Genomic DNA, 27,638 nt, shown 5'->3' with positions numbered 1-27,638 from the left:
TAAAAATAAGCAAGTACAAAATAAAATTAATTTAAAATAGTAAAATAAATGAGATGAAAATAAAAATGATCTGAAATAAAATAAACTATCTAAAAATGTTTGTTGTAAAAAACATAAAGACACTTCTGACCATTATTTACTGCTAAAATCATTGCATTAAAGTATCACAAGTTATCTGAAGTAAGAGTTCTAAATAGTTCTTTTTGAGCAATAAATTCTGCAATTTATATCAGGAAAGGTTGTGGTGTCCAAGCATAGGGTGTATTCTGAATGGGTGGGAGTCCAGGCCTACCACTTCTCTTCATGTGTGTTAGAGAGAGAGAGAGAGAGGGTGTTTGTCTGAGCATGTATGTGTGAGAGGGAGTATGTGTGTGTGTGTGTGTGTGTCTGAGCATGCATGTGTATTTGTGAGCATGTGTGTCCCCTAGCATGTGCATATGAGAAAGTGAGCATGTGTGTGTGTGTGTCTGAGCATGTAGGTGTGAGAAAGAGAGGGATCTTGTATGTATATGTAAGAGGGAGCATATGTGAATTGTGTGTATGTGTCTGAACAGATATGCGAAAATGGAGTGTGTGTGTGTGTGTGAGCATGTCCATGTAAGCAGGAGCAGGTGTGTGTGAGAGATGGAGCATGTGTGTGTGAAAGAGGGAGCATGTGTGTAAGAGAGAACATATGTGTCTATATGTGTGTGTGTGTGTGTGTGTGTGTGAGTAGATATACATTTACATCTATGAGAGAGGGAGGAGATAGTTTGTACATCCCTCTCCCACTAATCCACAACAATCTCAAGGTGACTGGAACTCAAAAATTCCCAGGTATGGAGAGCATTAATTATTTTATCCTTATTAGTTTTAACTTTTGGTGTTATTTGATATGTCTGTTGTTTTGAAATATTTTATTGATATTTGGGCAATTTAAAACAAATTTTATATGATTTTTTAATTATTGGATCTTCCATTCATCAACTGTATTATGATTTATGTATTTATTATATTTCTTGATTTATTGTTTAATGGCTGAGGATAGGTAATGGTTCTGTTTTTCCATTGTTGCACTGCATACAGAGTCTGACTTGTTGTAGTTTCCAGTTCAGTTTTTGCCTGCATGTTTCTATTTATTTTTTATGGTTTCTTTTGTTGTATTCGGTGAGGGTCTGCCTATGTTCTGCATTTGTGATCGAGGAGAGGTATTCTGCTAGTGTGTAGGAATCTAGAGCAGCTTGTTTGTTCTGTTTTCCTAATAGGAGGTGTGCTGGTATTTTACAGTCTAGTGTAATAATTGCAGTGTTGCCTTTTCATAGCTAGAGTTCATACTTTTTAAATACTGGCTGTTAGTGCTGTTTTGGTGTACGAGGTTTATTATATTTAATTGTAATTTACTCATGGCTTTCTGAGGATCAAGCCCACAGCCAACACACATTATAGTAGTCCTAATGCCATATGGCATCATAGCAGGGCATATAAATATAATATACATGTGATATTTTTTACCTCAGAAGACTGTATTTTGAATATTCTTTTTCATGTAAAATCTGTAATTGTAAAATAATAATTCATAACTGTGTGCATGGAGAAGGCAGGGGGAGGGGTGCAAGGGTATAAGGCTTGCCTAGGGCACCTGATACCCTTGACTTGGGTTCCGGGGCAGGGGATAAAGACCCAGAAGTGAAGGGTGACAGTTTTTAAAGTTTAGGTCACTGAAAGGAGCTGGGCTTTTTTTTTGTCAGGCCTATGACAGAGACCGAATAAAAGGGGGCAGTACAATAATTGTTCGCACAGAGCAGCAAAAAAGCTAGCGCAGGCCCTGCTGGTGAAGGTGAAGCTCATCCTTTCAGAGTAGGCTCCCCATTCACCAAAATGTTGCCCAGTTCCTAATAAATCTAAAGCCCTCTTCTGTGCACCATTGTCTCATCCATGCATTGAGACTTTGGAGCTCTGCCTACCTCTAGGATCCTGAATATAGAACAAGGACCCCAGATCAGGGCTCCATAGTTGATATTATACTGAAATTGTTGGCTCAGTGTGCTGTGGCAATCAAAAAAGCAAACAGAATGTTAGGAATTATTTGTTGCGATTCCTACTTGCAGAGTTTCCCTCGCGAGCAGGCCTCTTACCTTCCTGCACTGCCTTTCTCGACGCGGCTGGAAGCTGCCACCGAACGCCTCAGACTGCCCACCTTCCACCACACGGCCAGGAGGCCGACATTACTGCTGCTGACACGCCCATGCGGCCCTGGCTGCCGCGCTTCAGTCCTCTTCGCGGCCTGGAGGCCGCTCCCAACGCCGTCCTGCTTCAGGTTCCGGCCTGCTCCACCTTCTGCTTCCTGTGCGGCAGGTCACCGCTGTCCGTGGTGCTGTTTCTCCCCTGCTTCCTGCCTCTAGGTGCTGGCGCGCGCCTCTTCACAAGATTTAAAGGGCCCGCGGCCGGATATGGCCCGGGCACCATCTGATGACGTCTTCCTGGGCATCTTCCTGCTAGCCCTATAAAAGGGCTTCTCCAGCACTTCTGCCTTGCCTTGCATCGGAGTTCTTCATCCCTGGAGGTTCCTGTCTTCCAGCGCTCCATCAGATCTTTGTTCTTCATTGGAGATCCATGTCCTGTCTTGATTCCTGAGTCTTCGTGGCTTCCTGATGTTCTATATCTTCATGTTCTGAGGTTCCTAGACCAGGCTTCCTGATGTTCCACTTCCTGATGTTCCAGGCTTCCTGATGTTCAGAATTTCCGTTCCTCCTTCGCTTTTTCCGAGTCCTCTTGACCCTCCAGCTCCTCTGGTTCTCCAGATGACACCTTGTTGGGGTAAATCCGTTTCGTCGGTTCCTGTTCTCATCATTGGAGTTTCATCTCAGCTGGATTCCCTTCCTGCGCTTGTCCCGCTCTCCGCGTGGTCCGTGACCAGCCTCTCCAGGTTGTGTAGGGCGCACAGTGGGACAGGGTGGTCCGTGACCAGCCCATTGGGTCCACTTGTGTCGGTGAGCTGTGTAGGGCGCCCTGAGAGACAATGCTAATGTCTGAACCTTCCAAGCTCCTCGTCTCGTCCGGAGTCTTCCAAGCTCCTCGTCTTGTCCAGAGTCTTCCAAGCTCCTCGTCTCATCCAGAGTCTTCTATGTCACAAGGCCTTCTTCTACCCTCATCCTCAGTCCGGCCTGCTGCTTCCTGCCGATACCTAGTGGCAGGACCGAAAGGGCTGGGAATGGTCGGAGGACTGTTCAGTTACCAACATTGTGTTGTTGGCCTTCCAGAAGCATGCAGGTCCGGTAGAGGGTCAGACCTTTAGTATTCACCCATGCTTGGACATGCCTCGCCTACCTCGGTGCTGCTCTGGAGTCTTCTGGGGTCGTGCCGAGGCCCAAGGGCACACAATCCCCTCAAGAGGGGACTGCTCTCCTAGCGTTACCAGAACAGAATGCAAGGCATCCTAAGGCTTCCCAGATCAGAATGCAAGGCCTCCTAAGGCTTCTGAGAACATTATTAGGAAAGGAATGGCAAATCAATGGAGGTTGTTATTATGCTTTTGTATCGCTCCATGGTGAGACTGCACCTTGAATATTGTGTGCAATTCTGGTTGCTGCTTCTCAAAAAAGATATAGTTGCAATGGAGAAAGTACAGAGAAGGGTGACCAAAATGATAAAGGGATGGAATGGCTCCTCTATGAGGAAAGGCTAAAGAGGTTAGGACTGTTCAGCTTGGAGAAGAGACGGCTGAGAGAGCATATGACTGATGTCTACAAAATCATGAATGGAACAGGTAAATGTGAAACGGTTATTTACTCTTTCAGATAATACAAGGACAAGGGGCAGACCATGAAGTTAGCAAGTAGCCAATTTAAAATAAATTGGAAAAAGTTCTTTTTCATTCAACACACAATTAAGCTCTGGAATTCGTTGCCAGAAGATGTGGTTAAGGTGGGTTTAAAAAAGGTTTGGATAAGTTCCTGGAGAAGTCCATAAACTGCTATAAATCAATAGGGAATAGCCACAGCCTGTTACCAGCATTAGTAGCATAGGATCTATTTACTGTTTGGTTACTTGCCAGGTACTGGTGACTTAGACTGGCCTCTATTGGAGACAGGATACTGGGCTTGATGGACCATTGGTATAATCCAGTATGGCATATGTTCTTATGTTCTTAAGAGGAGCATTTCCGAGAATGCCACCCTAGAAGTTCAGGATTTCAACTTTATACATCAAAGTCTCTATATTTGGCTTCCAGGATGTCCCTCTCTTCCTATGTCATTGGTGCCCATAAGTACCATGACAGCCAGCTCCTCCCCAGTACTCTCTAAAATGTTAATCAATTGACTTAATCAATTGGCACTCTTTTTTTTTTTTTTTTTTTAAGAGAGCGAATCAGATGGTTTAACAGTTGGCCAAATTGAGTACTAATCACTTCCATTCATGTCCTTGTTTTTAAATTCAGAAAGAGACACATGTGCTAATTAAACAACCAAACTAAGACCTAGATTCATCAAATCGCTATTAATATAATGAAAATCGTGCCCGCAATAAAAAAGGGTGTGGTTAGGAAAATTTGCAGCCTGCCGTATCGCATAGGTAAATAACACACACGGCGTTGTGTCAAAGCATGGTGTGTTGTGTCAGCGCATGGCACATTGTGACAGTGTGTCGCATCATTGCGTGCCGTATCATTTTATGTGGCTAGCGTAAATTAGTGCGTGATGCGTTATTATTTTAGTTTATATATATCCAGGCTTCCTACAGCTGCCTCTTTGAGGGTATGTCAGGAGTTTGGAGGGAAGAGGTAGGTAGGTGTTGTTTATGGCTAGTTGGAGGTTCTTTATAGTGATTACTTAGTGAGTTGTCTTGTTTTCTGTTGCCATCTGTTTCCCTTTACCTTGGTCTTTTGTCTTCTTTGTTGGAGTGAAAATTTTTGTTTGTTAGTCCAGTTTGTCTGTCTGTCTTTTGGTGTGGAAGAGTGCTGGTGGAGGACTGAGGAAGAGTGGAAGCTTGATGGTGGAGGAGTGGTGGTGGAGGAATGGAGGAATGGAAGAGTGGTGGTGGAGGAGTGGGGAAGTGGTGTTAGAGGAGTGAGGAGGGGGAGTATTGGAAGAGTGGAGGGGTGGTGGTGGGGGATTTAGAATGAGTGGGGGAGTGTTAGTGGAGGAGTGAGGAGGAGTAGAGGAGTGATGTTGGAGGAGTATGGAGGAGTGGAGGAGTGATACTGAAGTAGTGGAAGAGTGCTGGTGGAGGAGTGGTGTTTGTGGTGAGGATGAATAAGGAGGATGGACAGTGAGAGGCATGGGGAGAGAGAGGAGAGGTGAAGCAGGAAGGCAGAGAGGATGCAAGAGGAGAAGGGCAGGAGTGCTAGGGGAAGGAGGAATAGGAATAGGGACAGGGACGGAGTATAGATAGGCAGGAGGGAAGGGATAGGAGGAGTTTGGGGGGGAAGGGAATAGGCAAGTGAGGAAGGAGGGAGGACGTCAGACTAGGGATAGACAGAGAGGGCAGAGGGGAAGGGAGTTGGCAGGAGGGGCAGGAGGGGGGAGGAAGGGAAGGGAGAGGGAGGGTGAGGAAAGGGAGGACACCACTCTAGAAGAGTAAGGGAGGACACCACTCTGGAAGAGTAAGGGCATCCTGCAGCCAGGCAGCAGGATGCCCTTGTCTCAGGGCTATCAAGTTCAGCGTCCAGGATAATGACATGGTCATTGGAGGAATCCTGGAGCATTATGCCATGCCAGGCGGGCAAGACCTCAAAGGCAGCCAAGAGCCAGATCTGGTGCAACATAGCCCAGGGCATTTCCAGGCACAGCAGTGTCAAACGAAGTGGGGAGCAGGTGGCCCACAGGTACCGGGACATTAAGGTGTAGCTGAAAGCCAAGGTGGCGGCCAGAAATAAATATATAAGGCAGACTGGAGGAGGAGCTCCTTATCCCATTGTCCTGACCCCCATGGAGGAGTGCCTTGTGCAAAGGCTGGGACAGGAAGTTTTGAGGGAATGGCTAAGCGGCTGGATACTACGCGAGCCGCAGCCAATAAGTTTACCTCACCTGAAAATGGACAAGCAGTAACGGGTGTACACATCATTTGGTGTAAGATGCCTACAATGCTAAGAAGCAAAGTGCACCTTTGATGCCAAATGAAAAAAGGATACTTTCTGCCATTGGTACTTATGTCTTATGTTTTGTATCCACAGCTCTCACCCATGAAATAGCCAGGAAGCCCCAGGGACGAGGCAGCAAGCCCCAGGGACCAGCAGCACGGCACCCCCTTTTGCACAGGCCCTTCCTGATGGCTGCCCTTACCCAGGTGAGTGAGGAGGAGGAGGAAGAGCAGCAGCAGACACAGGCTCAGAAGCCATTGGCAATGCTGCAACCCTGGGTTCACCCCAGCTGACTCAATGTGTCCCGCAACCTCTCTGGTTTCATGGAGGAACACAGCCTTGAGTGAGAGCCTATAGAAATGTCACAACCTTGAACCAGCACACCATAGTGCCACTCCCTCGGCAGGAACTGCCCAGAAACCCTGTCATGCCACAATTGGAGGCCCAAATTCCTGCATTCCACACCACCATCATGGCACTGCCACCAGCACAGGCACCAGCACTGGCACCAGGCCTGGCACCTGCACCAACACCCATACCACCAACAGAGGAGTCCATGCATGAGCAGCTGGACCAGCTGGAAAGGAGGCATGGGGTACAACTCCGACACATACGGGTTTCAGGAAGGCTGTCAACAGGCAGAACCAGATCCTGTGAGATCAGACTGGCCACAGCAGTCAATAGCATGATGAATATACTTATTCAGATCTTGTAAAGGATGCCCGAGCAGCCATCAGAGTTTTCCCCAGCACCAATGGAATCCAGACCCTGCAGCAGTGCCCAGGCTGACAGACACCTGAGGGATAGGCCCCCAGAAATATGCCCCCGCCAAGTGGCAAGCCACGACATGGCAAGGGTCCATAAAGGATGAAAGGTTGTGGCACTGAATGCCAAAGAAGAATTGTACCAACAATCCTGGGCGGGCCCCTCTACAGAGTTCCTGTGCCGGCTAGATGGAAGAAGTCTGCTGGGCCAGTCCTCACTATAAAGTTCCTGTGCCGGCTAGATGGAAGAAGCCTGCGGGACCCATCCTCACTACAGAGTTCCTGTGCCAGCACGCAGAAGGGATGGTCTACTGTCAGCCAATGTGGTCCAGCAGCCTAACTGTAAGGCCCTCAATGCTCTGCCCGTATTCCATCCTCCTTGATGCGGCCTCCAGTCACAATCCAGCTGCTGTCTCTTCTCATCATGTCTCATCTCCTGCTCCGGATGCTGGTGTCTATTCTCATCTCAGCTCATGCTGCTGCTGCCTCCATTCTGCTGTGTCTTCTCCTGGGCATCCTGCCTCCTTGCTGTTGTGTCTTCTCCTGGGCCTTCTGCCTCCAAGCTATGCTCTTTGGTCCTGTTTCTGCTGTCTTCCCTTGAACTCTGCTGCCTTGCCCTTAGGCTGTCCCCTTGAGTGCACTCTTTCAACATGGACTGTCTGGGGCCTTCACTTGAATTCTGCTGCCTTGGCCCTTAGGCTGTCCCCCTGAGTGCACTCTTTCAACATGGACTGTCTGGGGCCTTTTCCCAGCTATCACATAACAAGGCTGCTATCAGTTCCAACATTAGAGCTGTACTGTGGCTATTGGGGGTGCTACTTCTGCTTTCTGTGATTTTTGTTGTAATCATGATTGTGCCAGAAGAATAAGATGCTAAGCCTCTATATGCAATGATGCCATTTCAAACAATGTATATACAGATTTACGCAGAATGTGCTGTGCATGTAATTTACAATGTTTTGTGCCATTTGCTATGTTGTTCTTGCAGATTCTGATAACCTAAGACTTTGACTTGATTTCAAACAGTGGGCTACATGTCTTTCCTAATAAAGTGGTCACTGGTTTGTGTAAAGGGTTCACTAGGCACAAGGTTTGCCCTCCACATGACCCTGCATGCTAGCCACTTATCTAGCAGGCAAGACCATATGGGCTAGGCCATACAACTGAATGCTCAGTGTATGCTCCTAAGAAAGACTGCAAGAGGAAAAGAAGTTTATTTCTAGGCCTGTATGTGAGATGGACAGTAGTTAACTGCCCAACACAGTATATATCACTTGTGTCATGACTCAAAGACTATGTGTACCTAACCATTTATACCTTTCACAGTAAACCAAATATGACATCTACTTGCTGATAGTTGGAACAGAACGTCGGCAGCTTGTGACAACTAGGGAGGAGGAGTGAGGGAGTACCGTTGTGTTGAGAATGTCCACAGGCAAAGAGCAGAGGGCCTAGAGAGCTGCTGCTGCTGCTTGGGACCAGGCACACTTCCACAAGCTAGCTGGCACCCCTATACTGGCATGGTATGGGGATCAGTATAATACGTGTAAGATAAGGATGATCTTACAAGTAATATCCAGATCCTGAGGACCAGCTGGGGGTGGCATTACACTTGTGGCACTATTTCATCCACACGTGTGTGCTAGGATAGTGTCCACAGGGGAAGGCCAGCAAGTCACATGGCACTAGATAGGCCAAACTATAAACTCTTGTGTTAGCTGTCGTTAACAAACTCACATGCCACACATGCCTCTTTTTGTGTCAGTATGAGGCAAACCACACAGTGACCCAGACAGAGAAGCAGTGATAGAAAGAAAGATGATAGCGAGGAGAGCAGCAGCTAACAGTCTACTGTCCTCCCTTCCTTGGAAGGGGATGTGGTAGGTGAGGCCTATCAGGCAAAGTAGCATTGTATAATGTTTTGGCAAAGCTGGCTGCTACTTAGCATGGTGTCCTCGGCTCGTGCAGGGACACATGGGGGATCTGAGGGGAAATCAGGAACTATATCCATTCATAGTCCATGGCGTACAGCGATATTATGGAAGACACACCAGAGCAACACTATATCTCCAACTATGGGTGGGACATACATTAAAGCTCCACCCATCTTGTCCAAACAACAAAATCGTCTTTTGAGAACTCCATAGGTGAATTTGATGACACAGCGGGCTGGGAAGCACATAAGGCCTCATTGTACCTTGACTCTGCCAGAGTGTTGGGAATGGCAACGGGAGTGAGAAGCCAGGTCCTGCAACTGTTCCCAGAATATCCTGCAGGAAAGACAAGCCATCTTTCATAGCATTGTCACTTGCAGATCTGGCTTGCAAATCACAGCATCCTATAAGACTGTATAAGGTAGCCTGTACCTTTCCCTGAGCCTTAAAGGTCGATTTGCCTAGCCTAAGTGCATGTCACATTGTTATGGGCTAGTATATGTGCAGGACAGCAGTAGCCAAAAGAAGCTCTGCTCTTCCAGACTACTAAATCGCATCTGGGTATTACGAATTGCGTGCCAGGCCCTCGCAACCAAGCTAAGTCTACTGTTGTATAGCAAGCTGCCAACCTTGAAACAATGCATAAGAGCTGCCACACCTGTGTTAGCTGTAAAAACAGTACCTCAAGGTGTGATTGTGAATGTCCCTGCCGGCTCCGCAGTATGTCCTCCATGTAAACCAATTTGTGAGGCCCCACATACATAGGGAGTATACCAGGCCACCAACATGCACAGAACACTGCTTCTGGTTGAGGTATGTGAGGCTCAAGACAAACTGTGTCTGACAATGTGGATGACGCTTCACTAACCGGCCACACTATGATCATGCAGTACCAGCAGTGTGGACACTTCAAGCTTGTCATTAACCAGTGAAATTTAAATAACTCCCAATGAGACGATAGGAACAGGTCCATTTCGAAATTTAACACATAGAAAGTGTATAGTGCTTGCTCATCTACGCCCTCCAGGCCTACTTGAACATGATCCTTCCCCCGTCATTGAATACCTTGCAGACAACATCAAACCTGACACCCCCACTGTCATACTAGGAGATTTCAATTTCCATGTGGATATCCATCCTGCCACTCCTGCTTGCGAAACCTTACTGGACACTCCTGCTTGCGAAACCTTACTGGACACCCTCACAGCCATGGGTTTTAGACAGATCATCTCTGCGCCCACGCACAAAGCAGGCCATACCCTTGACCTCCTCTTCATTAACTCTCAGATAATAGCACTTAACCCACCTGTACCTACCCCAGTCCCATAGTCTGACCACTTCCTCATCAATGTCCTCCTCACAACCAACACCCCCTCTCCCGCATCACAAAAACATAGTAAAATCATCTCTTTCAGGAAACCATGCTCTACAGAAGACCTCACCCTAGTCTTTGATAAAGCAGCCAACAATCTCGACCTTACTAACCCTGACACTGCTCTACATTCAAGGAATAATCTCACCTCTATTGTAGCCAATGAAACCTGCCCCATTGTCCACAAAGAAATACCCCTTACACAAAGAGAAAAAAAACCATGGTACACAGCTGAATTAAAAAAGATAAAGCAGAACCTGAGAGCTAAAGAACGCTCATGGCATAAACAACAGTCCCCATCACTTAAAGCTGCTTACAAAAACACACTACACACATACCGCCAAGCCATCCTCCAAGCCAAACGACACTTCTAATCAGCAAAAATTCATGATTATCAATTCAACTCGAATGTCTTATTCTCGTTCGTTGCAAAACTCACAAACTCCACCCCCACTACACACAATGAGGCCAATGCCAGTGATAAATGTGAAGAATTAGCGTTGTACTTCAAGAACAAAATCGCTAACATTCTCCTTCGCTTCCCCACTAAGCCTCTTCCCACCACGCCACTCCCCACTGACAAGAGGATCAACCTTGGGTCCTTTGTCCACACAGCAACCATGGAGATTGAGTCCATTCTAAAAAAGATGAAACCTGCCACCCACCCTTCAGACACCATCCCATCAAAAATCCTCCTCTCTATTCCCTCCACCATTGCAAAACCCATTGCTGACCTAATTAATTGCTCCATCACTTTCAGAACTATCCCAGACCCACTTAAACTTGCTATCGTCAAGCCACTCCTCAAAAAACCTACCCTCGACCCTATAGACCCAGCAAACTACCGGCCTATCTCCAACCTGCCCTTCATCTCCAAAATCCTTGAAAAGGTAATTAACACTCAGCTTAATGACTTCTTAGAAGACCACAACATCCTACACCCATCCCAATTTGGTTTCCGTAAAGCCCGTAATACCAAAACCCTGCTACTATCAACGACAGACTCCATTTTCAAAGGCATGGATCACGGAAAATCATATTTGCTTGCCCTACTAGATATTTCAGCAGCCTTCGACACTGTCAACCACCAGATCCTGATCACCCGCCTAGCAGAGATAGGTATTTCAGACACAGCCCTATCCTGGTTCTCGTCCTACCTCAACCATAGAGAGTATTTAGTAAAAATCAACAACTATGAATCCTCACACATCCCCATCACACAAGGTGTCCCACAAGGATCTTCCCTATCCTCTACCCTCTTCAATATTTATCTCCTGCCACTGTGTCATCTGCTCTCCGACCTAGGCCTAAAGTTCTTATATGCAGATGATGTGCAGATCCTCATCCCCATTCAAAAATCCATCAACGAAACTATGCAATTTTGGGAATACTGCCTAGCCTCTATAAATTCCTTACTATCTAACCTCCACCTAGCTCTTAACGCATCTAAAACAGAACTACTCATTATCTCCAATCATCCGGAACCTATATCCCACACCACCTTGCACAACACAGCCACAGCCCACACCCCGCTGCAATCAGTTAGAGACTTAAGTGTACTCATAGATCAACACCTTAACTTTAAACCCCACATCAAATCCCTCCTTAAGGGGGGCTTCTACAAATTAAATATCCTCAAAAAACTTAAACCCCTTCTCCACACTCAAGATTTCTGGACAGTACTTCAGGTGACCATGCTCACCAAATTGGACTACTGTAACTCCCTTCTCCTGGGCCTTCCTGTCTCCACTATTAAACCCCTACAGATGAGGAGGTCACGTGATGCTGTGAAGGGGAAAGACGCACATTTTCCCTTCTCAGCGCCCCTGCCGGGTATCTGGACCCATCGGGCACCTAAATGCGGCGATAATTAGCAGTTTTACAACCGCAGAATTAACTTAAGAGCACAGAGTCACCTGGACCGACATGACTACCCGACAATTGAAGAAAGATAGAGAGAAGGAAAAAGATCGAGTGCGGCCCATGGACGCCATGATTGACGGGGAGGAAAATTCCTCAGATGCGGCCCCGCCGGCTAGCCTCGCCGAGATTAAGCTGGCGATGCAGGAAATTCTCAAACCTGAATTGTCACTGATTTCCTCGAAACTTACCGACCTCTCGTCTTCTCTGCAATCGTTTGAGACACGCTTCGCCGAGGCGGAACAACGGATCTCTGATCTTCAAGATGGCCACCAGTCAGTGCAACAAGAGCTTGAGGCCCTTAAAAAGGTGGTGCACCGTCAGTCGGATCGCATGGAAGATCTAGAAAACCGTTCGCGGCGATCGAATCTACGATTTGTGGGCCTCCCTGAGAGCTTACCTGATCGTGAGTTACCAGCTTTCTTTGAGAAGTGGCTTCCCTCGGTGCTTCAGCTCTCTAATACTCATGGCCCCGTGCGTGTCGAGCGCGCGCACAGGTTGGGCCTGAAAAAGCCGACTGATCCTCGTCCACGTGTAATTATCGTGAAGGTGTTAAATTTCCTTCACAAAGCTGAAATTTTAGCACTTACGAGAGGTGGTAAAACGCTGCAATATGAAAATCAGAAAGTCCTCGTTTTTCAGGACTTTTCGGCGGCGGTCTCACAGCAGCGCCGAGCAATGGCGCCTACCTGCTCCCGTCTACACTCGTTGGGAATCAAGGCGATGCTCGTTTACCCGGCGAAACTTCGGGTGCCCACGAATACCGGGGTGAAGTGGTTTACTGACCCGGGAGAGGCTTCTAAATTTGCCGACGGATGTGAGGCGTCTCCGAAGCTGCCGCCGGCCGTTGCATGAGTAGCCGAGGACTAAGCGGAGCTGATTCGCGGTTTTGAGGCCTGTTTGGGAGCTGGTTTGGCGACTTCCCTGTAGCTATATCTCTGGTTTACAATTTTCAATTCCATAACGTAACCTGAGCTGCCCTTCGGGGCCTGAGTGACCTGGAGCTAGCAGGCTGAACGGGTGCAGAGCAGCCTCATGAGTGGTTTGCTCCCATTACAGGCACGCTAAGTTAAGTCGGTGACGGGACTCGGCTGACTTGATGTTATGTTTTTCTACATTTTCTCATTTTCTAGCCTTGTTCACTTTGGCTGTTATACATGTAACATAAATAATGAAGTTCAGTTTCAGTTGTAATGCACAGCATGTTGTGTCCAGAAGGGGGATGGGGTGCTGGGTGGGTCGGGTTGCCCGGTGGGGGGGCTGTCTAGTACAGAGTGACCTCTAGCCCTCCTTGGTGGGCTTATGGTGGGTATTCTTCGACTAAAGTTGAGGGGTTGGTTGGGTGGGGGGTGGGGGGGGGGGGAGTGCATGGGGTCAGCTCTTTGGTGGTGGGGATTGGGTCTCTGTCCTTTTGTGCCATCTGTTAGCTTTCAGTCTCAGGTTTGCCCCCAATGTTTGGGCCTGGTGGCTCCCGCTGGGAGGGCCATCTGGCTTTTTGATTTCTGTCATGCTTTCTCACATATCGCCTTGGTCCCTCGGGATTACCTAAGTATGTCTAAGCCAACTTTGAAGTTAGTATCCTGGAATGTCTGTGGCGTTAATTCCCCAATTAAGAGAACAAAAATTCTGTCCGTTTTAAAGAAGAAGGCGACGGATGTGGCATTTCTCCAGGAGACGCATCTTAATGATCTGGAGCACCAAAAGTTGCGCCAACAATGGGTGGGGGCGGTTCATTTTGCCTCGGCTACAACCAGATCCGCTGGTGTAGCCATCCTCATTCATAAAACGGTTCCCCTATGTGTCCATGAAGAGATCAGGGATCCTCAGGGGAGGTACCTGATTCTGGTTGCAGAACTGGATCATAAGCCCATTGTTTTATGTAACCTCTATGCGCCTAACAACCCGTCTCTGGGTTTCTTTCAAAAGCTTTACCGTTCTTTGTTGCCCTACGTGGACAAAGATTTAATTCTTGGTGGTGATTTTAACTCTGTTACGGACCCTGCTCTTGATAGGGTTGGTGTGCACCACATACCTCAGCAGTCTAGTAGGGGACTAAAATTTTTGGTAAGATCCTTGCATCTGCTGGATCCTTGGCGCCTCCTGCATCCACTGGAAAAAACATTTACACATGTGTCCAGAGCTCATCCGTCGCAGTCTCGCATTGATTATTTCTTTATTAGTCCTCACTTGTTTACTAATGTAGTTCAGGCAGACATTGATGACATTGTAGTGTCAGATCATGCTCCAATTGGGTTGGAAATACAGATGTCCTTGTTCTCCTCTGTGGGCCGTTGGTGGCGCTATCCTGTGTACTTGGAGGGAGATCGTACATTCCAAGATTATCTTCGTTCAAAATGGAATGACTATCTTCAGTTCAATGGGGAACATGTATCGGAACCGATGTTGTTTTGGTATACAGCGAAGGCAGTGCTGAGAGGGGATGTGATAGCCTTCGTGGCTCGCCGTAGGAAATTAATGGATAAACGCTTAATGGGTTTGCATGACCAACTTCGGCGGGCCGGACAGGCTCTGCAGCAGTCTCCTACGAACCAGCATCGGACCCGATACTTTGCTATTCAGGCTGAGCTCAACACACTGCTGCATCAGCGGGCAAAGAAAAGTATGGCATATTACAGGTACCGCCTGTTTCAATATGGAAATAAGCCGGGGAAGATGATGGCGAATTTGGTAAGATCACATCAGGCTTCCCAGTATATTCCGGCGTTATATACCCCTGGGGGGGACCTGGTGCGGGATACTCCCTCTATATTGCGCACATTTCACGATTATTATGCCTCCCTGTATTCACAGGGGCCGACTAGTTCCCGAATGCGTGAACAGTTTTGTGCCAATGTACCTATTCCCTCCATCACGGGGGATCAGCAGACTTGGCTTAATAGGCCTGTTTCTGAAGAGGAGGTGCGCTTGGTCATTCAAGGGGGGAAAAGATACAAAGCCCCAGGACCAGATGGCTATGTGGCCGAATTTTATAAAACTATGCTGGATTCCCTGGTTGGCCCTCTTACCCGCAATTTCAATGCACTCATTGCACATGGCTCCTATCCTCCCCATATGAATACGGCTCTTGTCACTTTAATTCCTAAGCCAGGTAAGGATCCCCTTCAACCAGGCTCCTATCGCCCGATCTCGTTACTAAATGTGGATCAAAAATTCTTAGCCAAAATTATGGCCGATCGGTTGGCCACCATTCTTCCCAACTTGGTGGGTCCCGGACAGGTGGGGTTTATTAGACACCGATACGCCTTAACTAATATCCGTAAGGTGTTAATTGGCCGGACGCTGTGTCAAAATGATAGTATTCCTCATCTGGTGGTCAGTTTCGATGCCGAAAAGGCATTTGACCGTGTAGAATGGAGCTATTTGTTTCCACTTCTCCATCAGGTGGGGATCGAGGGTTTTTTTTACCAAGCTATTCAATTATTATATCATGGACCCCTGGCCGCTATTGTGGCGAATGGCTCCCAATCCGAACCCTTTCCTATTACCCGAGGCACGAGACAGGGTTGCCCTCTGTCCCCGTTATTGTTTGTTTTACAGTTCGAACCATTGTTGCTAGCGATCCAAGCTGCACAAAACATTAAGGGGGTACGGTTTCAGACTGAGACCTTTAAATATGCAGCATTTGCTGACGACCTCTTGGTGCTCCTGACACATCCCAAGGAGTCCCTGTCCTCATTGCTGTCTCTTTTTACAGACTTTAGCTCTTTCTCGGGGTTTAAGCTGAACCATGGGAAATCTGAAGCCCTTCCATTTCCCCCGTCCCTTAAGGATAGTTGGGGATCCGATTTTTCCATGACGTGGGCCACTTCTCAAATCCGTTATTTGGGTATATTTCTTCCGGCCCAATTAAGCTCCTTATATAACTGTAATGTTACCCCGCTTTTGAGAAGAACAAAAGAGCGGTTGGAGGCGTGGCGTGCTTTGCCACTTTCTCTTTTGGGGCGGCTTAATCTTTTCAAGATGCTTATTTTGCCGCAATGGCTTTTTTTATTTCAAAATTTACCCTTTCTTTTGAAAGCAACTGACATAAAGCAGTTGGAGAAGCTTCTGCGGGGGTTTTTGTGGCAGGGGAGACGGGCGCGTATACCTCTTCGCAGTCTTCAGGCACGGTGGGGATCGGGTGGAGTGAGTGTGCCCAATCTCCGTCTTTATAATCTAGCCAGTAATCTTAGACTTGTACGGGATTGGCTCACAAGGCAATCTAATTACATCAATCTGTCAGCGGAACGAACTTTAGTGGCCCCGGTTGATTTGGGGTATGTCCTGCAGGGGGGTCATGGTGGGTTCGCCTACCCCCCCCCTGTGGAGGCTCTCTTTACCCCTTTACGGGTAACCTGGCGGGCCACAATGAAATTACTGAAGCTTCCTCCTGTTTGTGCCTATTTGTTGCCCCTTCGGGGGAATCCCGATTTCCCTCCAGGCTCAACGTCAGCTAGTTTTCCAGTCTGGCTGGATCGGGGTATTACTCACTTGGGACATCTGTTTGATGGGGATGGTCAGTTATTAACTCATTCCATGTTAACACAACAATATGGATTGCCCTCGACCCAGGTATTTTCCTACCTACAGGTACGACACTATATTAGGTCCCTTCCCCCACCTAGCCTGGAGCCGAGTCTTTTTGGTTCCGTAGAAACCTTTTTTGCATTGACTGCGTCCAAGTCCCCCACTTTATCTCAATTCTATAAAAGCTGACGGGGACCCGACAGAATGACATAGCCATGATTTTAGAAGCTAGGTGGCATAGGGAGGGCCGGACGGAGGTTAAAGCGTCTATGATACGCAGCTGTTTTCGCCACTTATCCACTGTCTCCTCCAATACTTATTATAGGGAAATGCAGTTTAAATTCTTGTGGGGGGCGTATATCCCACCAACCAGGGCGGTATACTACCAACTTGTTTCAACGGGCACCTGTGGGAAGTGCCAGGCTCTCGAGGGCAATCTGCTCCACATGTTTTGGGCTTGTTCTCGGGTGAAGAGGTTTTGGCTACGAGTGCTGCATTATCTTTCAAATCTATTAGATGTTGTTCTTCCCTGTTCTTTCTGTATGATATTATTTGGTCAAATACCATTGACTCTCATCCGGGGACAGGGGCCACGATTGATGCTGCGGAAGGGTTTTGCTGTGGGGAAAAAGGTTATACTCTGCAACTGGAGGTCTGCCGCTTCACCATCTTATTGGCACTGGAGGAACCAGTTTCATCAGCTGATGATGATGGACAAGCAGTGGGGGACAACATCCTTTCAACGTGAACGTCGTTTTCTAACTATTTGGGACTCTTATATTCAATCGTTATCTCACAGACTTCGCAGTCAAATTTTGAACGCTTAAGACATCAGTATTCTGGGTGAATTGAATATGTTCATGGGGTTGCCTGGACTGTTGGCAGGGAACGAGAGACTGGCACAGGGGGAGAGAGGGGGGGGTTAACTGATGATAGTTCGATACATGTCAATGTAATGTATATGTTGAAAACCAATAAAAACCGTTTTGCAAAAAAAAAAAAAAAAAAAAAACCCCTACAGATCTTGCAAAACGCTATGGCCAGGGTTTTAACCAATACCCGTAGAAGGGACCATATCACCCCCATACTAAAGGATCTGCATTGGCTGCCCATTACCTTCCGAATCAAATACAAAACCCTTACCATCTTACACAATTCATTGTTCAATTTCAATCACCCCTGGCTCGAGGAAATGCCACGATTCCGCTCTACTGAGCGCCCCACTAGAAATGCCCTTGCTGGCACCTACACTCTCCATCACTCAAAACTGCCCACCTTGCCCTTACCAGAGAAAGAGCCTTTTCGATTGCGGGCATCTCCCTCTGGAACTCCCTCCCCACCTTTCTCCAGCTGGAGTCATCCCTACTTACTTTAAAAAAGGAGTCAAGACATGGCTCTTTAAACAGGCCTACCCCGATTCTAACCAATCCTAGACCCCTTAGCCTACGGCTCTTCTTGTCCTCCCCTGGAATCCCCCCCCTCCCCGGAACCTGCTTTAATTTGCACCTTCTAAAAAACTTTTGCATTATTGTATAGTTTGTACATAGCCTTGGTTGTTATGACTTGCCATGTTTTTTATAATCTTCTGAAATTGGTTCTCTGCTGTTTCTCCTATCTGCGTTCCTATTATTTCTCCCTTACTTGTCTCTCTCCCAGCCCCCGCCTCTTTCCCTCTTTCTAGCCTGCCCCGCTCTCCCCTCCTACGTTCATTGTAATTTTCCTTTCTCTCAGTTCATTGTAAACCGGCGTGATGTGTTCTACGAACGTCGGTAAAGAAAAGTTCATAAATAAATAATAAATAAATAAATAAATATAAGTTTTAGGGCTGCTACATTGTTTGCCGTCACAAGATTAGCAGACCTCTGCAGCATGGGGAGAAAAAGCCAGGCCCTGGGTCAATGGGCTGCAGATGTAACTGTACAAGCCACTTGTCATGGCAGCGATGCTTTTCCTCCCCCCAGCCATCCTCCATGTCCATGCTATTTGCCACAAACACATAGCCAGAGATGGAATATAGAAAGAAGCATCTCTCTTACCTATGAGCCAACCGCTGTCGTACAGGCCGTCCTCAAAATATTGACACAGGCCTGATTGCCTAAGTATAAAGGAATTGTGTGCAGCTCCTGGGTTACTGGCCATCATGTCGAGGATGCGCGTTTGAGCGTCACAGACCACTTGCACATTGATGGAGTGGAAGAGCTTTCTGTTGTGGTACATCTCCTCCCTGTCACAAGGTGAAATGATGGACACACGAGTGCAGTCGATAGCTCCCAGAACATTGGGAAAGTCTGTGAACGCATAAAAGCCTCTCTTCAAATCCATCAAGTCCCGAGGAAATGCTATGTAACGATTAATGCGGTCAGAGATTGCTGTGATGACCTGGTCCAAACAGTGTGGAAAAGTGGTTTGAGACATTCCCCCCCTGACCCCTACTGTCATTTGGAAGGAGTCAGTTGCCATGAAATTCAGGGTGGCCAACAATTTGGTGAGGCCAGGCACAGTGTGGGACCTTTTGGTAACCGGATCCAAATCCCCTCGGATTTCTTCAAATAATTCCAGGATAGCCTGAAAGCTGAGGCGATACCTGTAAACAACATAGTTCTCTGGCATGCCCAGCTAGGATGCTCGTGGAGGAAAGATGCACTCCCTGTATGTCCTCCGCCATGGCCGCCTGCGTGCCAGGCACTACCCTGGACCTCAACTCTGCGGGGCCCGTGGCTCGACTTCTGGTGCAGGGACTTCCATAGGAGGGCTTGGTACTGCCCTTGCCTGATCTTGAGGTTGTTGTTGTTGTCTGTGGCATGCGTCCCAAAGCATCCAGTATCCCCCAATAATTAAACTTGCCACAAACATTATGGCTCTAGGAAGCATGACCAGGTAAGAACAGGTGATTTTATTGGAGCAGGAAGGCCTGGCAGGTGTGTCCATTATAATTCGTCTTTTTATTGTGCGTGATAATCATTGCAATAATACCCGCGATCCGCGATATCGGATACGGGAGCGCGACAAATAGTTTTTCACCGTATCACAAAAAAAAAAAGGTGTAGTTATTTCTGGCGTTAAATCCCGCAATAGTGTGCGTTACTCTATCGCACTCTGCACTAGCAGACCCTCATTTTCATTTACTCCGCTCAAACTCTGCCGAAACTCCTTCCACTCAAATACTCAATGTTTAATTTGCATACGCATTTTACGGTGCATTATCACGTGTGTTACGGTATTATCACACGCGTTATGGCATTATCGCGCATGAGAAGACCCTAACGCAAAATGGTAAATGACCCAGAAAGTGTGAAAATGGTCCAGATAAATGTGCAAAATCGGCCAACTGCTTCAGCATTTGTTTTGCTTGCTTTTAAAAATACAGCCCTTGCAATTCAAGTATTAAATCTATTTTCTTAATGAAAAAAAATCTATAATGCAGGCTTTCTACTATTTTTAAGCAGCAGTTGGCCAGAGTTCTGTGACAGTGAGCGCTGTGGTGTCTGCCTCCTGGTCTACTGAACCTCTGTGGCGGCAGCAATTGAACTCATACCCTCCCTTCTAAGAACAGACTTCTGCATGAACTTATTTAAATATTAATGAACCCACACCCTGCTGGGTAATCCACAGTGAGCAATTACTGTATGCTTCAGCTCTGTTTGGAGCCACCAGAAGCAGTGTAAATAAATCTGACAATTAATATTAGATATTATACTGCAACGAACAAGAGCATTAAGAGTTGTTTATGAAAAATATATTGCAGCGGAGCTTTAATGTGACTGCAATAGATTTCCAAATTGGATACCCTCCTCATAAATGTACTTGGGCAGAGTGTATGAGTAAACACCTTAACGGTAATTTTAAAATGGGGCACAAGTTTAAAAAAGCAGCTTTTTCTCCAATGGAAGAACTGGGCAGCATCTTCATTAATGTCATTGCCTTAGTTATTGAAACATTTCGCTAATTTCTCTAAGATGAATATCAAGTACAACACCTAATTGCAGAAGAAATAAAGAACAGAAAATAAATAAATTTTTATGAAGAAAGAATGAAACAAAAAACACTTACCTGTAACCAAACATAGAGCTGATAAGCAAGCCAAGGCTGAGATATCAAGGTTAAGGCTTTGTAAAATTAATGAGAAATCTCTGATTGAGTCGAGCCACTCTCCAAACCCGCGAAGGCACTGAAGTCTATGCAGCACAAGCCCACTACAAAACACAAACTTCTCTTCAGCAATATCAGATCTGAAATAAAAGGAAGGTCAAAAAACAAGCCTGTATAAAACACCAATTATCTTTTGTTCAAGTGCCACATAAAATTATCAAGCTGCATCATTTAAGGTTCTGAACATGTTGCTGCCAGACATATGTGTGAACTCAAATTTAACAATATGATCTTTCTTTGGCAGGGGGGGATAAAACAAACAAGCAACTCAGATTGCTTACTTTCAGGCCGATTCAGTTCGGTGTGCTTAGGCCCAGTGCACCATTAGCCCCCATTTGGACGCGCGTTTTCCATGCGCTATTATTACCCCTATAAGGGTAATAATAGCACATGGAAAACGCGCGTCCGACCACCCCCCGAAACTAATAGCGCCCTCAACATGCAAATGCATGTTGATGAGCTTATTAGTTAGTCCCACGCGATACAGAAAGTAAAATGTGCAGCCAAGCCGCACATTTTACTCTTAGAAATTTCGGCCGGCACCGGGAAAGTGTACAGAAAAGCAGAAAAAAATGTTTTCTGTATACCCTCCGACTTAATATCATAGCGATATTAAGTCGGAGGCCCCCCCCCAAAAAAAAATCTGCCCGCGGCCTGCGAGTTGGAAAACGGACGCTCAATTTTGCCGGCATCCATTTTTCGAACCCGTGGTTGTCAGCGGGTTCAACAACCGATGCCGGTAAAATTGAGCGTCGGCTGTCAAACCCGCTGACAGCCGCCGGTTCTGCCAATAAGGAGGTGCTAGGGACGCACTAGTATCCCTAGTGCCTCCTTATTAGTGCGGGCCCTCATTTGCATACAGAATCGTGCAACCAGGAGAGTGGCCTGGGCGCGTGTTGGGAGAGCGGGCGCTCACCTCGGAGTGCTGGCTCTCCCTTGCATTTTACTGAATCGGCCCATTTGTAAATTAAAAGCCTGAGATTAAACCTCAGCATGTGGTCTAGACTCACTAATTGGTTGGACTATTATTATTTTTTTTTTGCCTTCCTAAAGGCAAAACATAGAAAAGTAATTTTGCAATAATTATCTCCTGGCACTTTAGGAGACTAAACTGGGTATATGCATATGCAGATTGGAACAGATAAGAGGGCTCTATTTTCAAATTACAAGCCTGAGATTTGGACTTGCACGTTTTGGGCTTTTTCTTCTGATAAATTAAGTCAGCTATTCCATAAATTCTATAGTTTTGTCATTTTAAACATAGCCATGTACCTATACAATTGAAATAAACAATCATAGAACATTGAGCTATTTCCCTGCATTGCATGTCACTCTTTTTTTAACTTTAGATTTAGCCCATGCTTTTTCATCGGGGTTTACAATCTAAAAGGTACATTTACTTAGATGCGTTAGGTATTTACTGTGCCTTAAATGCTTGTCTGAAAAATTGAAAGCCGTTTTATTTTCTGGAAAGTTATCTATAATTGAGAAGTTGGAGCTAACTTTCCTAAGAAGCATCATGACATTAAGGGGTAGATTTTAAACGAAGCGTGCACATGTCCATGTGCGCGCGGGACCCGGTGAGCACACATGGACACGTGTATTTTATAACATGCACACATGGCTGTGCGCATGTTCTAAAATATGAGCGGCGCGTGCACATGCGCGGTGGATTTTGTAATCCGCGCATGCATGTGTGTGCGGCATGCGCAAGAGTGGGAGCAGTTATGAAATTCCCACGCAGCGACGCATCCCGGCCTTCCCCAGTTCCCTCCCAGTCCGCTCCAATTAAGGAGCGGACTGGGAGAGAACTTCCCTACCCCCCTATTTCACTTTCCCTCCTCTTCCCCTCTCCTCTTCAGCCTCTAAACCCTTTCTCCAACCTTTCGATTTTTTTATTTTGTTGCTTAAGGCCACCTCCAGCCCTGCCCCTCCCCGCCTCCAGACCGCCCTTTTAACTGGGCCTGGCACTTTGGCGGGTAACGGGGGTTATGCGTGTGGCCGGGCCTCTTTGAAGATGCGCGCAATGTGCACAAAGCCCAGCCACATGCCTAACCACTGTTTTTGCACACGTGGGGGATTTAAAATTTGGCCATAAGGCACATCCCAATGCCTTTGGGGCCAAGCTATTTTATTGCAGGGAAAAATACCACAGAGTTTATTAAGCTGCGGTACTCTCTCGGTATTTTCACCTCCGGGAAAATTACCACGACTTAATAAATAACTCCCTATGTTTGTAATGGAAGATGAAGTGCGCATGCCATCTGTTCTGCGCGGCCACCTTCCGTTTGTGAGATATGCATGCACCACCGAAACAAATGAAATAAATGGAGCAACAAATGCACATCCCTAGTTTGAGCCCTTGTGTCCCTAATTCTCAGCCCACTGCTCTCATAATGCACTGAAAAATTCTGCAGTTTAAAAAAATAATAACAACACACAGGACCAAATCTCCATGATACGGTGATGACCTTCTTGTAAGCCAATAGTCAACAATATTACTCTTTTCTCCCCCTCCCCAAGGAGAATGATTTATAAAATGAAATAAATATACAGCATTAAAGCTAACATTGGAAGTAGACATATAAACCAAAAAAAAGTAAAACTCATTTTATGATAAAGAATAAAATTAAAGATACATTAAAAAAAAATTTGACATCCTGTTTTACTGAAAATGTGTTTTGCTATATACAGATCTATTTGATTTTAAATAGGTAGTCAGAAAGTCATGCAACAAACAGAAGTTTGTGTGACTTTCTTGGCCTTCCAAATGGCAGATGATATTTAACATGGACAAGTGCAAAATGATGCATCTGGGAAAAATAACCCTTGCTGTAGTTACACAATGTTAGGTTCTATCTTAGGAGTTACCACCCAAGAAAGAGATCTAGGCTTCAGTGGATAAATGAGTGGCAGCGCAGGCTTGTCCTGCGTCGCTTGCCGTAATGGGGCAATCGGCGTATGGTGGCAAGGTTCGCGCCGAGGGGGGGGGAGGTGGGGAAAGTAGAAGGCAAAAAGAGGCAGGAACCAATAGCACGTCGCCGATTTCAAATTGCTGCGGCGCTATTGGTTGGCTGGCAGGCAACTGCTGAAGTTGCCGCATTGCCTGTCAGTCGGCCTCTGAAGAAAGAGATTTGCTGTCGCGTTTCTTAGCCTGCTTAAAAAAAAAATTGTCGAACTCAGTAAACAGAATCCCCTGCTGGCAATTTCCTAGGTTTGCCAGCATTGCCTGGGCTTGCCCGGGCTGAGAGTTAAAAAAAAAAAGAAATCTAAATAATCTGGTCTTTTTCCTGCTTGCTTCGCGAAAGTTGGTTTCCCTCTGCAGCACAATGCAGCGAAAAGGCAGGGAGAGGAATCCCCCACTTGGAGGTTCAGGTCAGCAGCGTTCCGGGTGTAGGAAGCGGCCAGTCATGGGTGTGACCCCGGGCACCGGAAGGAAAAACCCGCAGGCAAGTCCTTTGTTGCCCCCTTCTCCCCCTGTGGCACCTTCTCCTCTCTCCCCCCTTATGGCTTCGGGAGAGAGCGGGCCGGAGGCAGAACCTACCCCCACCTTCTCAGAATTATAGCCCTGAGGATACTGATGTACCTGATATTTCCTTAAATGTCTCAGGGGATTTGTTAAATTTCCCATCCCATGTGCCTGTGCCTGAGATGTCAGTAGCAATGGATAAGTGGAGGGTGAAAAAAGGGGTTACAGCCGGAAAGTTAGGGCCAGCGGCAAGAGGCAGGAGCATAAGAAAATCTCCTGCTAGTAGCAGGTCAATGCAAGGGATTGGAGCCCGAGAGAGGGGCAGGAGGATAAGCTTCCAAGTTCAGGAAGAGATTCTGGTTACTGGGCGAGGGACACAGGCAGCTGGAGGCTCCAGCAAGGTCTCGGAGATGGGTAAGCAAAGGGCAGAGGCCTATTCTGAAGATGAATTCAGTAACATGGGGTCTTATACCGTTATGGAAACAGGTGCTCAGCCGAGAGACGCGGAGCATAGGCGGGGAAGCGCGAACGTTGCTCGTTCAATCCCAGGGAGAGAGCTACGCGATGATCAGTCAAGGTTTCACTTTGAAGGGCAGTGGGAGGAACAGGATAGTTCGAGCGGTGGACGGTTTAGTGAGCGGCAGGACTAGATAGGTGATGAGCAGGATGACTACCAAGCCCGGCCACGGATTATGATAAATGCAGCATGGGGGAAGGGAGAAAGGCCAAGGGAGCTACAGGCAAGGAGCGGTTCGCCTAATTTTTGGAGAACAGGTGGTGCAGGGCATGAGGGGTATAAGCGTTTGGGCAGTTCTGCTGGCTTTTTTGTTGTTCCCACAGAGGCAGAGAGTGGAGCATACCCAGGCACTTCGCGGCAGGAAGCTTGGAGGGACAGAGCCTTTTCGTGCCCAGACGCGAGGCAAGAGAGGGGAAGTTGGATGCAGAGTGACATGGAATCAGCGGGGACAGGAGTACCTTATCATGGTGGCGATATAGGTGAGTTAGGACAAGCAGGTGCATAGATCAAGAAGGACATAGGAAAGAAAGGAAAGAGGGCTAAGAAATCCAGTACAGAGTCAGACAGTAGTTCCACAGGGTCCTCGTCATCCAGTGAGTTTAAGTAGGAAAAGAGGCCCAGTTACAGGGCAGGCCCTAAGTCAGACATGGATCATCCAGCTTTAGCATCCTTAACAGAACTGTAGGAGGAGGTTCCTAGAAGAATGCGCAGGCGGATTAGAAAACGCAAATACGCAATATTTTTAAATTGCTAGAAGGCAGAAGAGGAGGGAGGAAGGACAAGAGGAAGAGTAAAAAGAAAGACAAGCACAGAGAGGTGGGACCCAGGGTTTCAAAAAATATTTTAAATTGAGTTAGAGGGTTTCTTCATTTGGCCAGAGTAGTTGGACATTTCGAATCTCAGCAGTACGGGCCTTTATTAGCTTACGCAGACAGTATTCTGGGAGCATTTAAAGATTACGAAGGTTGGGCTTGGCTCAACTATGATGAGAGGTTCCATGAAAAAAGGAAGGGCAATAGGCATATGTCATGGGGTACGCAAGACATTAATTTATGGCTGACCCAGATGACAAATAAGAGTGCTAATACTCCAAAAAACGTAGGTAGCAGTGTGGGGATGAGCAGTATGTGTGGAAGTGCGAGTTCCTTTCGGGGTTTGGGGAATGCGACAAAAGGGGGTGCATCGTGTAAGACAGCAGGGAGAGGAGCAGATGTGTGCTGGCGATTTAATAAAGCCACTTGTTTGTTCCCTGACTGCAAGTTCAGGCACGCCTGCTCAGTTAGTAGTGGAGCGCACCCAGCAATTAAATGCCCCTCGAGTCAGAGTGTTACCCCGCGCAGAGGGGGTAAGCAATGACGTGAGGTTAGAGAAAGTGTATCTCCAGTAGTTTTAGGGGAATTGCTGCAGGGACTAAAGGATTATCCAGACAAAAAGACAGTGACTTTATTGGCTAAGGGTTTTAAGTATGGGTTTCGCATACCGTACAAGGGTCCTGGGGTTGGGGGTAGCATGAGAAATGCTAGGTCAGTAGTGAAGTTGAGAGAGGTAGCAGCCAAACAATTGCAAGAGGAGATAGTAGGGATGTGAATCGTTTTTTGACGATTTAAAATATCATCCGATATATTTTAAATCGTCAAAAATCGTTAGGGCCACGATACAATACCAATTCCCCCGATTTATCGTCAAAAAAATCGTAAATCGGGGGAAGGGGGAGGGCAGGAAAACTGGCACACTAAAACACCCTAAAACCCACCCCCGACCCTTTAAATTAAATCCCCCACCCTCCCGAACCCCCCCCCCCCCAATGCCTTAAATTACCTGGGGGTCCAGCGGCGGTCCGGAACGGCCTCCTGCAATTGAATCGTGTTGTCTTCAGCCGGCGCCATTCTGCGCCGCCATTTTGCAAAATGGCGGCGCAAAATGGCGGTGGCCATAGACCAACACGATTCGACTGCAGGAGGTCGTTCCAGACCCCGCTGGACTTTTGGCAAGTCTTGTGGGGGTCAGGAGGCCCCCCCCCCCAAGCTGGCCAAAAGTCCCTGGGGTCCAGCGGGGGTCCGGGAGCGATTTCCTGCCGGCGCCATTTTCCGTACGGAAAACGATTCGCGGCAGGAGATCGCTCCCGGACCCCCGCTGGACCCCCAGGGACTTTTGGCCAGCTTGGGGGGGCCTCCTGACCCCCACAAGACTTGCCAAAAGTCCAGCGGGGGTCCGGAACGACCTCCTGCAGTCGAATCGTGTTGGTCTATGGCCGCCGCCATTTTGCAAAATGGCGGCGCAGAATGGCGCCGGCTGAAGACAACACGATTCAATTGCAGGAGGCCGTTCCGGACCGCCGCTGGACCCCCAGGTAATTTAAGGCATTTGGGGGGGGGTTTGGGAGGGTGGGGGATTTAATTTAAAGGGTCGGGGGTGGGTTTTAGGGGGTTTTAGTGTGCCGGTTTTCCTGCCCTCCCCCTTCCCCCGATTTAGCTACGGACCGCCGCTGGACCCCCAGGTAATTTAAGGCATTTGGGGGGGGGGGGGGGGGTTCGGGAGGGTGGGGGATTTAATTTAAAGGGTCGGGGGTGGGTTTTAGGGTGTTTTAGTGTGCTGGTTTTCCTGCCCTCCCCCTTCCCCCGATTTAGCTACGGACCGCCGCTGGACCCCCAGGTAATTTAAGGCATTTGGGGGGGGGGGGTTCGGGAGGGTGGGGGATTTAATTTAAAGGGTCAGGGGTGGGTTTTAATGTGCCGGTTCACGATTTTAACGATTTTCACGATACTCTAAACACCCAAACGGCGACGATACGATTCCCTCCCCCTCCCAGCCGAAATCGATCGTTAAGAGGATCGAGGACACGATTCACATCTCTAGGAGATAGAGCTAGGGCGTATAGCTGGTCCATTTAATGAGCCACCTTTTAATAAAATGCATTTATCCCCATTG

General features: G+C 47.3%; 1 protein-coding gene across 1 annotated transcript in view; it reads right to left on the bottom strand.

Annotated features, from left to right (window-relative positions):
- The window catches only part of NR4A3 (nuclear receptor subfamily 4 group A member 3), a 98,605-nt gene that overhangs the window by 30,380 nt on the left and 40,587 nt on the right, over window positions 1-27,638 (bottom strand). The window contains 1 exon segment of the mRNA XM_029589891.1: window positions 20,626-20,804. Coding sequence (XP_029445751.1) covers window positions 20,626-20,804 — 179 coding nt within the window.

Source organism: Rhinatrema bivittatum, chromosome 2, assembly GCF_901001135.1.
Source record: "Rhinatrema bivittatum chromosome 2, aRhiBiv1.1, whole genome shotgun sequence".
NCBI lineage: Eukaryota > Metazoa > Chordata > Amphibia > Gymnophiona > Rhinatrematidae > Rhinatrema > Rhinatrema bivittatum.
The sequence above is the reverse complement of the archived record's forward strand: the minus strand, read 5'-3'. Positions and strand labels throughout refer to the sequence as shown.